The following is a 15,482-nucleotide window of genomic DNA, read 5'->3' as shown; positions in this document are numbered from 1 at the left end:
AGCGGAAATTATCACATGAACAGATCAAAATGAGAGTGAAGCTATAGAACTTGTGGCAGTCGTCAAATGCTTCACATTTTGGGTAGAATATAATGAAACATTAATACATAACAATTCTTTGGGTTTCAATCAAGTCTAGCATCTTATATTAAAAAGATTAAGTAGTTAATGTTTGTAAAGTACTGTGCAGATATGCCCTTTAAAAATGCTAAGTATTCTAAAAACTACATATTAGCATTTTACTAAATGTAAAAGATCTAATGTTCATCATTTCTTTGGTACAGGTTGGCAAAGATTCTTTTGGCAATGACTATATAGAAAACTTAAAACAGAATGATATTTCTACAGGTAAAATTTCATCTTTTTTAAACTGCGTGTTTATAGCTTTCTGCTATGATCTTGTTACAAGAAAAATTGAATATAGAACAGAATTATTAGATCTTCCCCTGGTGGCCAGAGAATTTTTATGCACAACTTTGTCTACTCTTGCTAACATGTCTTTTGGTTGATTCTTTCATGTACATTCCTCCAGATGGAAATAAAATGATAGAAGGTTACAACCTTCATGATATGTGACAAGTGACAAGGAAAAACAAGTGCTGCATTCACAAAAGATATTTTAAGAAAAGTTATTGAATGTTATAGCTGGAAATGATCATAGAAACCATTAAGGCTGATACCATTGTTTCACAGAAGGGAAAACCAAAGGCCAGAGATGTTCTGTGATTTTTCCTAAGAGCACACAGTTGGTGAGAGCTTGAGCCAGGACTAGAATGCAGGTCTGCTCCAGTTCGGGGCCCTTTGCTGCTACCAAAGGCTGCCTGACCAACATTTCTGTTTGCATGCCAGACCATGATTCTTCATGAAATGCCAAGCTTATGAGAATGAAGAAAATCAAACAAGTTCATTTTATAGGTTCGACCTTTTGTTTTTTATCTCAAGTCTGTCATTTCTTTCAGTGAAGAAAATAAATGTGTTGGTCTGGAAAATGCATATATATGTAATTGTGAATAATTTGAAGGAATTGGAAGAGGAGTGGTTTGGTGGGTTGTTACTAATGCAGAAAAAAGGTGCAACTAAATGTAAAGATGTCTATTTTCCACATTGTATAGGTGATGGGTATAAATTAGCACTAATTACTTTTTTTTTTATCATTCCATATGGTTAAAGGTTAAAAAGTTTTTCCAAGGATTAGTGTTACATGAAATTGTTAAAATAAATTATCCATGCTAGGCTCTATGTACATAATTATAATTTTCTTTTTTCTTTTAGAATTTACATATCAGACTAAAAATGCTGCTACAGGAACTGCTTCTATAATTGTTGATAATGAAGGTAAGTGTTTCACATATTGGAGTGTCATTTCATAAAACAGACAGTTGATTTCCAGAACTAGACCAGAAGTATCATTTTTACCCTAATCCTATGGACGTCTTACCATACTCACCATTCCAAGGCCTAAAGTATAGTTTTCTTTCCATTCTAAATATAAATGTGTTTCCTTTTATCTATATTTCCCACATTGATCATTCAAATCAATTGCCCCTCTGATATATATGAAGTTGCCTAAAAATAACATTTACATGCTATAATAATGTCCCCATTACCCTTAATGTGAACTCAGAATTGACACTTGTCTCTAAAAACAGTCAGGTATTCATCTGTCATTTTAGTTACACAAGGTAAATAAATGTAAATAGGTGCAAAGAAAAGTTTGATGAATCATATTTATAGAATATTTACTGAGCAAATGGTAGCAACTAATTACTTTTAACTTATAATAGTGTTCAATTTTGTCTGCTCTTTAAACAGCAGTCAAATCTCAGAAGTCTGCATATACAACTCAGTCTGCCACAAGGCTTTGCCGTAGGTGAAATATTTATCTTTAAAAATAGTAACTACCTTCAAGTTAAGTTTTCATAATTTCCACACACTGTTTTAAGTATAAAAACACCTCCATAATATTTTTAAAATCAAAATTAATATTCAGAAGGACCAAGCATTTCATGGGGCAGCTAGGACAGAACCTAGTGCATTTTGGACAGTGTGTATTGTGTTAAATTTGTCACAATTATGCCTTTTATTTATAATGCAGTGGTGCAAGATCATTTTTCATAGAAGATATGGTGTTGGGATTTGGGATCAACTTTAGTGATTCCAAAGTTGCAATAATAAAAAGATATATTCCACTTAAAGACAGTAAATAAAAGTTTTCATTCTAACAACAGAAAGTCTATGTTCATTACTTCAAGCTATACCTTAAGTAATTATTGTGGCCAACAGCAGCTCATTCCTTGTCTTAAACCACTGTTTTGTTGTTGTTGTTCTAGGGATATCTTCAAGTTCTCTTTCTTCCTTATCTATAAAACAAAATCTGCATTTTCTATGCAAAGATATAATTTAGTGCCTATTATGGTAGACTGCCTGGTTTATAGTGTATGATAATGCCCTCAAGAGTACAGATTGTAATAGAAGAAGTAAGACAAATAAACAGAGATGGGAAAATCAGCTCCTTTAAACAAAGGAGTGAATATGCAAGATAAAGTAATGAGTTTAGTTTTTGCAAGTTAAATTTGAGGCATGAATGAGCTAGCCAACATGGCATCATCCAGCAGACAGCCATAGTGTTAGGCTTGTTGCTCAGCAGCCAAGTCCAGGCCAGAAATGTGGATTTGGGAGTCAGCAACATGAAAGCAGCAGTTGACTGCAACAGAGAAAATGAGTTCACTGAAAGAGACAAGGAAGGAGAGACACTGTCTTTCAACAAGTGGGTACTTTGAAATTTTTCCAGGACTCAGGCTGGGTTTATGCTGAACCATCCCTACTTTATTAAGTCTTCCTGATGGCCAACAAACACATCGGTGGTAGGATGATAGGCTACAGTTTGTTCTGCATTGAGAGGTAATTTTAGGTTATGTCTATACAAGACCAGTGTGAGCAGCCTGAAGCACAAAAATGCCTGCTGCAACTCATTCCTCTAGCTGTCCTCAGTGTTGTCCAACAGAAATAAAATGCAAGCCACATGCAGAACTTTAAATTGTCCAGTAGCCACATTTTAAAAAGTAAAAAGGAACAGGTAAATTTAGTTTTGATAATATATTTATTAAACTCAATATATCCAAACTATTATCATTTCAACATGTAATAAAATTTTTATTTAAAAATATTTTTAATTTTTTAAATGTCTTTAAAAATTACTGAGATGTTTTACCTTCTTTTTACTGTCTTTGAATCCACCGTGTATTTTACACTTAAAGTACATCTCAATTCAGGCTAGCCTCATTTCAAGTGTTCAATAGCTATGTGCAGCTTATGCTCAAGACTACCCTATTGGACAGCACAGCTCTTAAGAGTTCACCTGACAGATAAAATGTACTACTTCCCCATTTAGGTGGGATTATAGAGAATGGGTCCAAGACAAGTGATGAGAATATATCAGATTCCTTAGTTCTGTTTCTTTTTGTTTGATCTGGTACAGTACAGGCCAAATATCCCTCTTGTCACATTATCTGGTACAATTTTCCATCTGTTAGATATTATAAAATATGTTTTGGTTGACAGAATCAGTTTTTAGAATACCATAGGGTACACACTTGAACTGCTTGCATACTACAGAGCATTGCTTTTGCACGTTATACAAATTTATTCCTATTTATACTCATCTATATGGCATCTGTCATTTAGGATCAGAATCTTTACCATATACATATACCGGCTGTTTTCCATAAAAAAATTTTAAAAATATGTATCATTTCTCAACTAATGTTCTTTGTATATAAGAATATTGATAAGGGAAATTTTTAAAGATTTTGCTCAAAATGATAATAATAATATGAATCTTATAGAGCTATTGCAAAAGATACATTTGGGACACAAAATTTAACCTGAATAGCCTAGAAATTAATACTTAACAATACATTTTGTATAATGACTTTACGAGGGTGATTATACATTGCAGAATATCATTGCATGGCTTTGTTCAGTTTTAACATAAATAAGTGGAATTTCTTAATAGGCCAGAATATCATCGTCATAGTGGCGGGAGCAAATTTACTTTTGAATACTGAAGACCTGAGGGAAGCGGCCAAGGTCATTAGTGGAGCCAAAGTAATGATCTGCCAGCTAGAAATAACTCCAGCAACTTCTTTGGAAGCTCTGACAATGGCCCGCAGCAATGGAGGTAATTTTACATATTTGTCATTCTCTCTGTAAAAGCTTTTATCACTATCTTAATTAAAGTTAGCCTTGTAAGTTAAGCAAAGCAATACTTTTTCTGTAGTAAAATAGTCTTTCATCCATCTGTGAGATTCACTATCTTATGGTTCTTGAGATTGTTAGAAAACCTTACGGACAGTGTAAAAATGACCTGAGTAGCATTTCTGATATCCCTCAATATAAATCTTCAAACTAGTTAGTAGAAATTATACAAATGGTGATTAGAATGTCCAAAGCAGCCTATTGTCCAGAGTACACTCTAGGTAGTGAAAGGTCTTCCATTCTAAGAAGCAGAGGTTAAGCTACATGTCATCATTACGTTTTGATAAACATCCCTAGGAATTGAAGATTAGTTCTTTCTCCTTTTTGTAAAACTTTATCATCTTTTCAATAAGTAAAAAAAGATTATTTATATGTAATATTTTTATGTTGTCATTGTCCATTAAGTGGCTCTTTTGTTTCACCTTTGATTTTGGAAATTTTCAAACGTACAAAAGCAGGCAGAATTCTATAATGAAACCCATCACCCAGCTTCAACAGTTATCAACCTGTGGCTAATCTTGATTCATCTGTTCTCCCCTCTACTCCCCCTCTCTCAACGCCAGCAAATAACAGACTTTTTTAAAAATCTGGACCGTTTCTTTCTGTTTGCTTCTTTTCATCATTGACTAATGGGAAAAGCATCTTCTGAGTTAGAATCCCATTTCTGGCCCTTGTTAGCTTTGTGTTTTTAGCAGAATTACCTGATCTTTCTGAACCTTGTCTATAAAATGCCTACAGAAATACCCTTCCTACAGAATCGTTCCAAGAACAGATGAAATAAAATATGATGCCAAGCATGGTGTAGTACATGTCAGTAAATCCCAGTTTTCTTCTTTTCCATCCACTTCTCTCTTTAAATTAAAATTAGGATAATATCCTGATCTAGCACCATTTGTTTCAAAAACTCAAACTCTAAGACAATGGCTTCTTCTTGATATTGTGGCAATAGCTCTGTGATTTATATTAAGGAGAAAGTGGAGAACCACATTGGCTTTTCCAGATAAAATTTTCTCATCAAGATACAAAATAAAAAAAAGAAGAAGAAAAAGAACAGTAAGTATGTGTGTGTGAGTGATTTCCCTCAAAGTGTGCAGTGTTCTACATACCAATAAATGGAAAATAAGTCACTGAAATGATTTGTGGAAAATTTTTAAATGTATGTCCTGATTTAACAAATTTTCCTCTTGGCAAAACAACATGCCATGGCAAATTTTCACTGACATTTAATGTATTTTTAATGCACTCAGAGCTATCGGAAAGAAATCTAAGCCAAAACCCATTTGGTTACATTTTCTCAGAGTGTCACAGTAAAGTCTAAGGCTTATGATAAGTGTTCTCTGCACCGCACTCGTCTCTGTCAAGTGATGCGCACACACCGTGCCACTCCACTCCTGCTCCTGTCTTCCTTTGTATGGGTCAAAGCAGAGTCTCCTGTAACTTCTCTTTTTTCCTACTATCCCTTGCTTCTCAGAGATCCCTGTTTTCTCTGTCCTAATCTAGTTACCTGTTACCTACCCAGCTTGTGGAGGAGAGAAAGGTACAGCAACCACAGTTGAGGATCTAGCCTTTCACAGGTGAGGCCAGAGTAATCCAGATGGGCAGGCAGCCTATGCTCAGGCTGTCATATGGGTGGAGTCCAGAAATGCTTCCTCTATCACCTGCCGTGCAGCTCTTCCAGTTGAGGAGCTGGAGGACCTAGGGCATTGGGAAGAGGGGGGTACGTAGGTGATGGGGGGCCACAGACCACCTGGCCTACTTCATATTTTTACTAAGAGCCAGCATGCCTAAGTATTACTTCTGCATGATGTTTCTTTCTTACATAATAATATTGGAAATAGTAATACCTTGCATGTATGTGAAATTTACAGCTTATAAAGTACTTTCTTACACATCTGATCCTCAGAAAAACCTCATCACAAAGATATAGCAGGCATTGTTCCCTCAGATTGAAAGTGAGAAGACTGAGACTTGGAGAGGTTAAGCAATGTGCTCACCCAGCATCACACTTTAAGTAAGTTGTGGGAACCAGGAATTCAGACTCCCAGACCCAATTTCTGTCTCTTGGACCACACTTTAATAAGAAATTTCCATGGCTGGGCATGGTAGCTCTCACGCCTATAATCCCAGCACTTTGGGAGGCCCAGGTGGGAGGATTGCTTGAGAATAGGTGCCAAGACCAGCCTGGACAAAATATCAAGACCCTGTCTCTACAAAAAATTTTAAAAATTTGTATTAGCCAGTCATGGTGGTATGTGCCTGTAGTCCCAGCTACTCAGAAGGCTGAGGCAGGAGGATGGCTTGAGCCCAGGTATTCAAGGTTACAGTGATCTATGATAGAGCTACTACACTCCAGCCTGGGTGACAGAGCAAGACCCTGTCTCTAGAGAGAGAGAGAAGGAAAAAAAATTGCTGTATCCCACTGATCTCTAGAAAAGTAACCATTAATTTTAACACTGCCCAGCATGGGGCCTAAGCTCTGAGCATTTTTCCTGCTCAGAAAACAGAGAAAAGGCCCTAGAGTGTTTTTAGCAACACTAAATGGGGATATGTACCCATCCCCCCAATGCAAAACACACACACACACACACACACTCCTTTGCCCAGAATTCCTCTAGTCTGGCAACTTCTCTGGCCAAGTCAACTGGTCCCTATTTGGTAAACACTAGCCAGACACAGTTAGATTCTGTACCACGGGGGCGGGGTGTGTGTATTTGATGCATCTTCATTCTCACGTGAAAGAAGAGTGGTACAACAAAAGGAGAGCACTGGTTTGGGAATCATGAAGTATAGCTTTGAGTTCAGAATCAATCAGCAAATGGGGGACCTCAGTCAAGTAAGTCATTTCCTTCCTCGGGGCCTCAATGTCTTCTTTTGTGAAACAAGAGAATTGGGCTGAGAGCTCTCACAGTTTTTTAATGTCAGTTTGGACTAATCACAGAGCAGAGTGGGCAAAGCTTAATGATCTGTTGAGCACTAAGCATCCTGCCAACTGCTCCAGGAAGCTGCGTATGTGCTGACCAGCATTATTCCATCTTTAAGAAAGATGGTAAAGTCATCATCATCGTGGTCTGTGGGTTTATTATCACAGTTCCCTTATCTTTACTGCTTACAAGTAGTGAAAGTTGAATTAAACATATTATATAACTACATCATACATCAATTATTAAAATCGAAAGGAAAAGATTCCTCCATCTTTAAATATACTGTTTCAAAACTCTCTTCCTATCTTTACCAAAAGGAAAGCATTGGTTTTAAAGAGACAGCACCTACAACACCAAAATTGGTATAGTCCCTGTCCTAGCTAGGTCACTATGCTATGAGGTAGGCCCACTGCAGAGCTGAGGCTGCAGCTGCTTAGTACTTTATATCCATTTCAAAACAAAGAGAACATTACAGGGTCAATTATAAATAATTGAGATTGTAAAATTGCCAAGATTACATTCTAGGTATGATACAAAGTGTCTTTTAATGCCACTTTAGTCCTTTTCCATTTGGCAAACAAAACTTCTTGGCTGGCCACCTAGACCTTCACAATAACATTGCCCAGCACGTAGCTCACGCTTTTTGTGTTTCTGCTTCCCAAGTCACAGAAAAGAGCCTCTGGATTAAGAAACAGCCAAGCCAGTGTTTTGAGTATCTCAACCTTTTCATGGTTTCTTTCCCAGTGTCTCTGAGCTAGTTATTCTAGTAAGAGATTCTGCCTCATTTTCCTGTATTTCAGCCTATACAGCTACTCCCCACCAGGCCTCACCAGTTGCTCATTGATACAATTGTGCCAGCTACTGACATGTAGTCAAGATAACCAGGAGTTTAGTCCATCTTACACTGTAATTAATAATAATTACTGTGGGTACTGTCAGTCAGCTCTGCAACTCCAAGTTACTCCATGGTACATTGTGTGTTCTCTAGTTGTGCCTGGTCCTAGGATGACGTCATCTTTTCCATCTCATCTATTACAAATTTGCTTTCTTCTTTGATTAACTACATCTGCTAATTCTTCGTTTCCTTCCTCATGGTAAACTATTTATGCCTATTTGTGGTAGCACTGGCCAAGAAGAGTCCTTTCTTTATGCATTTTCACTTTTCCCCTAAATTTAGTTACTAGTCAGACTCTAAGCCTATTCTTACTATGGGTAAGAATGCTGCCCCTCAGTAAAGTACAGGCAAATAAGATTTAGTTGACTTTTATACAATATTTATGGTAAAATTAAATTACAGAATTCCTATTCTAACAATTGATACTTAAAATTTAATGTAATTGTTTCTTTAAAATTTGTTTTTATTGTGTAAAATTTCAAATATATATGGACAGAGAATAGCATGGTAAGTGCATATATGCTATCATTTAGCTTCAACAATTATCAACACGTGGCGACTCTTGTTTCCTCAGTGCCCAACTCTTGGCACCCTAGCCCCCACTGCAACCTTGATTATATTGAAGCAAAACCCAAATATTATCTTGTTTCATTTGTAGTACACCAATTTTTTGATGTGATACTATACATGCTTTAAGAATATCTTTGCATGATGTATAGTACTTAATCTGTAGTCAAATGTAGTCCATCAGCCTCTTATAACTAATCACTTATTAGTTTAGTGAGTAACTTCACAAAATTTTTTTCTTCTATGTAAGCATATAAATGTACATACACATATAGTTGTGTGTGTTAGTTCTTATTAAAAAGGGAGGGTATACAAAACTGCCTTTTTCACTTATAAATAAATTATAGAAATCTTTCTCTAACAAAACACAAATCTACTTCATTCTTTTTAACAGCTACAGAGTGTTATATCAGACATGTGTGATTTTTTTTAATCAATCCCCTTTGATAGGTTTGTAGATTTCTTTTTGTTTTTTCTGTTACAAACAGAGCTGCATGAAAATCATTGTATATCATCTTTGCATGCCTGTAGATTTCTGTAGCATAGGTTTAGAAAAGGAATTGCAGGATCAGGAATCTTTTGAGGAAAAACATGGAACTTTTATCAGAATGGCTGTACTCTGTTGTTCCATACTGGTAGCTTGCTCTACCCTGTGCTCAAATGCTGATGAATGCAGATTTGAGGATCACACTAGGTGAGCAGTGGTGTTTCAGTTTAATTCTTAATGAAAATCAGGAACAATATATTGTTCTGAAAACCTAAAAAGGAGGTGGGTGTGTTAGAGTGCCGGGCAATGAGGGCCTTTATGTGTAAATGACATCTCTGAGACCTTGCAGAAGTGGGAGAACCAATGAGTGAGATTGTTGCCAGGCTACAAACTCCAGCGGAAGGCAGAAGAGATGGGTGGACAGGCGGGGGTGTTGGGCTGCGTGTAAAGGACAATATAATAACAGTAATAATCCTTCACATTTGTACAACACTTTACAGTTTACACTGGGTTTTACATCCGTTTTCTAATTTAAGCTGCACAATAACCCTGTACAAAAATCTGAGCAGCCAAAAATATACCATAGAATTTCTGTGGGTGGCCATTCTGGATTCTGAAATAACAAAAATGTGGGAATAATGTTAGCCTATACTGGACAAGACCCACTGACTGGGCCAAAATGTTAAGTGAGATCAAGGAAGGAACAGAAGTAGACTAGATGGCCTCACCAGGCTGAAGGAGTGGACAGTTTCCATTAGCCACATGCTGATTAGCATCTCCCCAAGAATGTGGAATGGATCCGTGCCAAGCTAGCTCCATCAGAGCCACCTGGAAAACTTGTGAATGTGCAGATTCCCTGATCTGAGCCCCCAGAGATTCTGATTCAGTGGGTTTGAAGTACAGCCCAGAAATTGGGAATTTTAATAAGCTCTTCTGATGTGCAACCAAGTTTGTAAACCACTGTTCTGGAAGTCTCTGAGAACTGCAGCTAAAGAATTTTACTGTATGGATCTCCAGTCAAGTGGGACTACCTAACACGCAAGTCAGTGTACCTGGGTTGAAATAAAGACCAACCAATCTAGTCGAGTGCTCTGGTGAGTAAGTGTTTTGACACAGAGGGAGCTTCCTCTGAATGTAATTTTTAAAGATTTTAAATACATACACACACACACATATTTACAAAGTTCTACACCAAAAGCTGTTTTGTAATATTCTGAATTGGGATTGGGAGCATGTGTTGCTATGGACAGAGTCCTGGCCTGGAGAGGTCACGGTTTTAGAGAGGATCAAATCCTGAACTGAAAGCCAGAGGACCCTGTGTAGGGGCCCAGCTCAACTACATCCCAGGGTAGGACCTTAGACATATGACCTCATTTCTCTCGGCCTCACTTTCCTCCTTCTGAAAAATGGCTGTGACATTCTCATTTCTCTATTCCTGCTATCCCCTTTCATCCTTCTCTCGTATCCTTTTAGTCTGAGCTAGCACTCAGCCTCTGATGACATTTCTTTCCCTTCTCAATCTACTTTTGTTATGTTCCCAGATTGCTCACAGAAGCCAAGAATGTAAGCTTTTATGTAAGTGCATGTTTGCAGGAGTAATTAATATTTGGGAGATATATAAAGGTATATAAAATATGCATATTTACATGAGCTTCCTACTTAACTGTTCCTACCTGGAAATTTTTGAAGTCTTCATTGTTTCTTTTCTATCATCTTTTTTTTTCTTCCCTGGAAAATGGATTTATGAACTAGCCTTGCAACTAAGCCCTTAAAGTAACCCACAGATGTTCACCAGCCTGTTCATATTCACATGTCCTTTGTTGCCACAACATTTTTACTTTTCTTTACTGTTCTTGTTGCCCTTGTCTTAACTCTGTAATCACCTAGGTTGTAAATATTGATGTTTGCCCTTGAAGCTGAAATGTTATAAAGTGAAAAGTAGAGAAAATGGAAATAAGAAGGAACTGGTATTAGTCTTTCATGTAGATTGAGATTTCAGACTTTTCTACACTTATAACTAAGTGAATATTTAATCCAATGAGAACAAAAATGGTTGCACTTGGGGATTTCCCCTACTGAATGTCTGGAAATGCACCATGTTAAAAATGATAATCACTGAGCCCCTTTTCCATTCCTTTGTAGTGAAAACATTGTTCAATCCAGCTCCTGCCATCGCTGACCTGGATCCCCAGTTCTACGCCCTCTCAGATGTGTTCTGTTGCAATGAAAGTGAGGTAAGGCTGAATCATTTTGGTTATTCTACGAGAAACCAAAAGACTTTTATGCAAGTGGATAAAGCAAAGAGGCAGAACTAACCACATCAATCTGATGACATGTGAATTCTTAGGCCCAGTGAGAACAGATTTTTCAGTTTACTGGGGTGTGGAGAAAAGGAAATTAGTAAGTCCTAGGACAAAAAAGGATTCTCTGAGTCACCCCCATAATCTGGCACTTATCAAACCTCAGTTATTTTAGTCCCCTCCCTGCCCTCACACTATTGGTATTTTCTTTTCTTTTCTAATTATTCCATGTTCTGTGGACTAATTAATAGTAGAGTTGCCAGGTTTAGCAAATAAAAACATAGGATGCCCAGCTAAATTTGAATTTCAGATAGACAATGAATAATATACCAACGTATTTATACTGTAAAATTATTTATTGTTTATCTGAAGTCCAAATTTAAGCTTCCTGTTTTTTATTTGGTAACCCTAATTACTATACAACCCCTGGAGCTTTTGCTACCTCCTGTAGTGAAGGCCCTATGACAGCACTGACGGACTGATGTAGGCTCTCCATTGATGCCATGGAAAAGACCTTGGCGGCCACTCCATTAGAGGCACAACCTCTCAGCCCGTCTGAGTGTCATAATGTAAACATCTGCACAAAATATCCATCAACATATTGATATCATACCACTCTTAAGTATTTTGGGGAAGAAAATGTCAATATTTCTCTCTTTGTATAACCCAGACAGCATTAGACCAGAGCTCTCTCCCATAACTGGGCACAGGTATACATAATGGTGAATGTAACATGCAGAGAGGAAAGTAATGAATGAACTGTATTAGTTCATTTTCCATTTGGTTTGAGTGCTGAATGAAGGTTTCTAGGATTTTTTGACCTGCTTTCTTGATAATTCCATCTCTCGGAACATAGAGGAAACAAGAAAGAAGACTGCTACAAGGAAACTAATTTTAACAAACCACAATAAGTTATGCAATATTTTTGAGCAACCACCATGCTAGGAAAAAGGAATTGTGGGAAATAGTGACCATTTCACAATAAGAGGTTAGATTACCCTCAACTGCCAAAATGGATTAAATTTCCCTGCTAGATACTTAAAGAGCACTCTATTCCTCAAACACTCATCACAGCTCAAATTACTTATTCATTTCTTCTGTCTGCTCCATTAAATTACAAGTTCCACGAGGAGAGAGACATCTGTCTTATTTACTATTCTATCCCCATTGGCTATCCCTGTGTGTATAGTTATCTATTGCTGCACAATAAATTACCCCAAAATTTAATGGCTTACAACAACAATAATTATTTACCATTACTTGTGGTTTCTGTGGTCAGGAATTCAGATAGGGCACAGCAAGGCTTGACTCTGCTCCACAATGCCTGGAGCCTCAGCAGGAAGACTCAAGGGCTGAGGACTGGAATCATCTGTAGTCTTCTTCACTTACATGCTTGACAGTTGATGCTGGCTGTTGGCTTGGGGCATAATGGGTCTGTTGGCCAGAACACTTACACACAGCCTCTACTGGTGACCTGCACTTCATCACAACGTGGTAGCTGGGTTCCAAGATCCAGCATCCCAAGAGAGGAAGCACCAGGCAGAAGCCATGTTGGGTTTTATGACTTAGCTTCAGAAGTCACAGAGCATCACTTCTGCCCCATTCTATTGGTTGAAGCAGGAAGATCCACCCTGGTACCCTACCTCTCAATAAAAGATTGTCATCGTCACTGTGTAAAAACAAGATGTACAATATGATATATATTAATACAGTTACCTTTGGAAAATAACATCTGCTACATTGTACCTATACATAGTTCCCAACTAGTAAACGTTTATTAAATAATGAATGAATGACCAAGTGGATGAACTCTGGTCTTTAAGGAATTGGTCTCAAAAACCTAATGAAAAACAGAAAAACATTAAAGAAAAAAGAAAAACATTAAAAGCTTAATGTTCTTACGGATGAATTGTAATCATGATAATAATGTAAATTTATGTTTATGATACTCTCTCTGTTCCAAACACAAACCTTTGACAAATAAATATAAAATGAGACAAGGAAAATATATTCACAAGCTCAAACACAAGATAAATAACTTCACAGACTGGAATGGAACAGCCTCACAGTATATGCTGTTCGCCAGCCCTAGAAATGGGCAGAGGTGGTAGGAAATTCATTTGCCTCCTCTGGGTCATGGGCCCTAGAAGTGTGCCACTCACAGGAGACTGGAGCAGTGCCACTGTGAGAAACCATACAAGCTGGGCTGGAGCTCCCCTGCTAACAGCAACAGGTGGAGGAAGTTGCTACCTCTGCTGCCTGAGGCTCCTAACCAGAGGAGGTGGGAGGATGGAGACACTGCCTCTAACCAGGAAGTAAACCAAGCCAACTGCTGCTTAGTGACAGGATTGGCAAGATCTCCAATAACAGCAGAACAGGAACTCCATATTGCCAATATAACCTGCCTCTGAGACCCTTGTGTGCCTGGTGGATGTAACTACAAAACCATTGGAAAGGCAGGGATGAGCCAGGTGAGAGTTCAAGTGTGAAGACTTTCCAACTCAATAAGCAAAGTGAGCCTGCAAATGAGGAACATAATGCTATAAAACTTACCCAACAAAATCAACAATCTAAAGACAAATTTACCCAAGATGAAATCCAAATAATAAAACAATACAAAAAAGGCTTTAAAATAAGTATGATTAACAGTCATTAAAGAAGAATAAATTATGAAAGAAAAACAGAATTGAAGCAACAATAATATGAATATGAGATACAACCAATTAGAAATCTTGAAAATGTACTCATTGAATTTTTTTAAATCACTCATTAGAAAAATAAACATTAGATTGCTATGAAAAATTTGTAAATTGAAAGAAAATCTTTATCAGTTCACCTAAAGTTAGAAAACTCAATTCACCTAGAAAGCACAGAAAGAAACTTATTTTTAGATATTAAAGAAAAATTTAGAGAAGGATAGCTTGATAGCCTCTAATACATCATATTGGAGTGAAAGAAGAAGAGAATGGAAGGAACTGAAGAGAATCAATATCAGAGGAAAAGCTGCAGGCTGTTTTCTAGAATTGAAAAGAGGCATGGGTCCTCAAGTCAAAAGAGTACAAAAGTGCCATGTAACATAAATAAATATAATTCTGTACTTACATACATTTTCGTCAAACTACATAAAATCAAGGATAAAGACAAAAATATTTTTTAACAGCCAGAGGAAAATAGACGTTACATATAAATGACAAGAATATCCAGTACTTCATTGCTTGTAAGAGAGGAAAATGGATAAAAGCAAAGTGTCCACTAAAAGGACAATAGATTTTATTTAAACTCTAGTGTATATACAGCATGGAATACTATATAGTTTTTAAAAAAGAAAGAAATAGAGCTACATATATCAACACAAATTGTAGGCCAGGTGTGGTGGCTCACGCCTGTAATCCTAGCACTCTGGGAGGCCGAGGCGGGAGGATCGCTCGAGGTCAGGAGTTCGAGACCAGCCTGAGCAAGAGCGAGACCCCGTCTCTACTAAAAATAGAAAGAAATGATCTAGACACCAAAAAAAAAAACACAAATTGTATAATGTTAAGAGAAAAAGCACATTGCTAAGTAATATATAGAAAATATTATTTAACTTCTTTCAAGAAAAATATCTGATGCAAATAAAGTAAAATGTTAAGATTTAGTAAAGGTAGATGGTAGATACATGGATTTTTGTTGTATTTGCTTACATTAAAGATTTTTTTATTAAAGAATATTTTTAAAAGGTGTTTAGAAGACACAAGTCGGTGTTTCTGAAAGTAGACCATAAGTGATCTCAACAGGTATAAGTGATCCAGGTAAGAAAGATCAATGCAAAACTTGCTTTTTAAAAAAAAAAACAAAAAAACGGCCACACAGTATAACCAGTTCAGACAGAAAGGGTCTGTGCAAAAGATGGCAAGAGAGGCTCACGGTCATCATTGTGCAAACTGTGCTACTGGGAAAATGGAAGCCTGGAATGAGTAGACACTTGTGGGATGATTTATGGACAACAAAAAGGGTTAATTTGGGCACTTCAGAGCAAACACAAGGAGGCCTAGAACCATTCTTAGAAAGAGATAGCA

At 37.1% G+C, this 15,482-nt stretch overlaps 1 protein-coding gene across 6 annotated transcripts in view; it reads left to right on the top strand.

Annotated features, from left to right (window-relative positions):
* Window positions 1-15,482, top strand: part of RBKS (ribokinase) — an 83,671-nt gene that overhangs the window by 35,186 nt on the left and 33,003 nt on the right. For all 6 annotated transcript variants that reach the window (XR_006734651.1, XR_006734650.1, XM_045549305.1 and 3 more), the window contains 4 exons: window positions 285-348; window positions 1,273-1,335; window positions 4,016-4,180; window positions 11,270-11,361. Coding sequence is in view for 4 of the 6 variants with exons in the window: in XM_045549305.1 (XP_045405261.1) it covers window positions 285-348; window positions 1,273-1,335; window positions 4,016-4,180; window positions 11,270-11,361 (384 nt within the window). In the remaining 2 variants the exon portion in view is untranslated. The remainder of the gene's footprint in view (window positions 1-284; window positions 349-1,272; window positions 1,336-4,015; window positions 4,181-11,269; window positions 11,362-15,482) is intronic.

This window comes from Lemur catta, chromosome 4 (assembly GCF_020740605.2).
Source record: "Lemur catta isolate mLemCat1 chromosome 4, mLemCat1.pri, whole genome shotgun sequence".
In the NCBI taxonomy this organism is placed as follows: domain Eukaryota; kingdom Metazoa; phylum Chordata; class Mammalia; order Primates; family Lemuridae; genus Lemur; species Lemur catta.
This window is presented reverse-complemented; position numbering and strand designations above follow the sequence as displayed.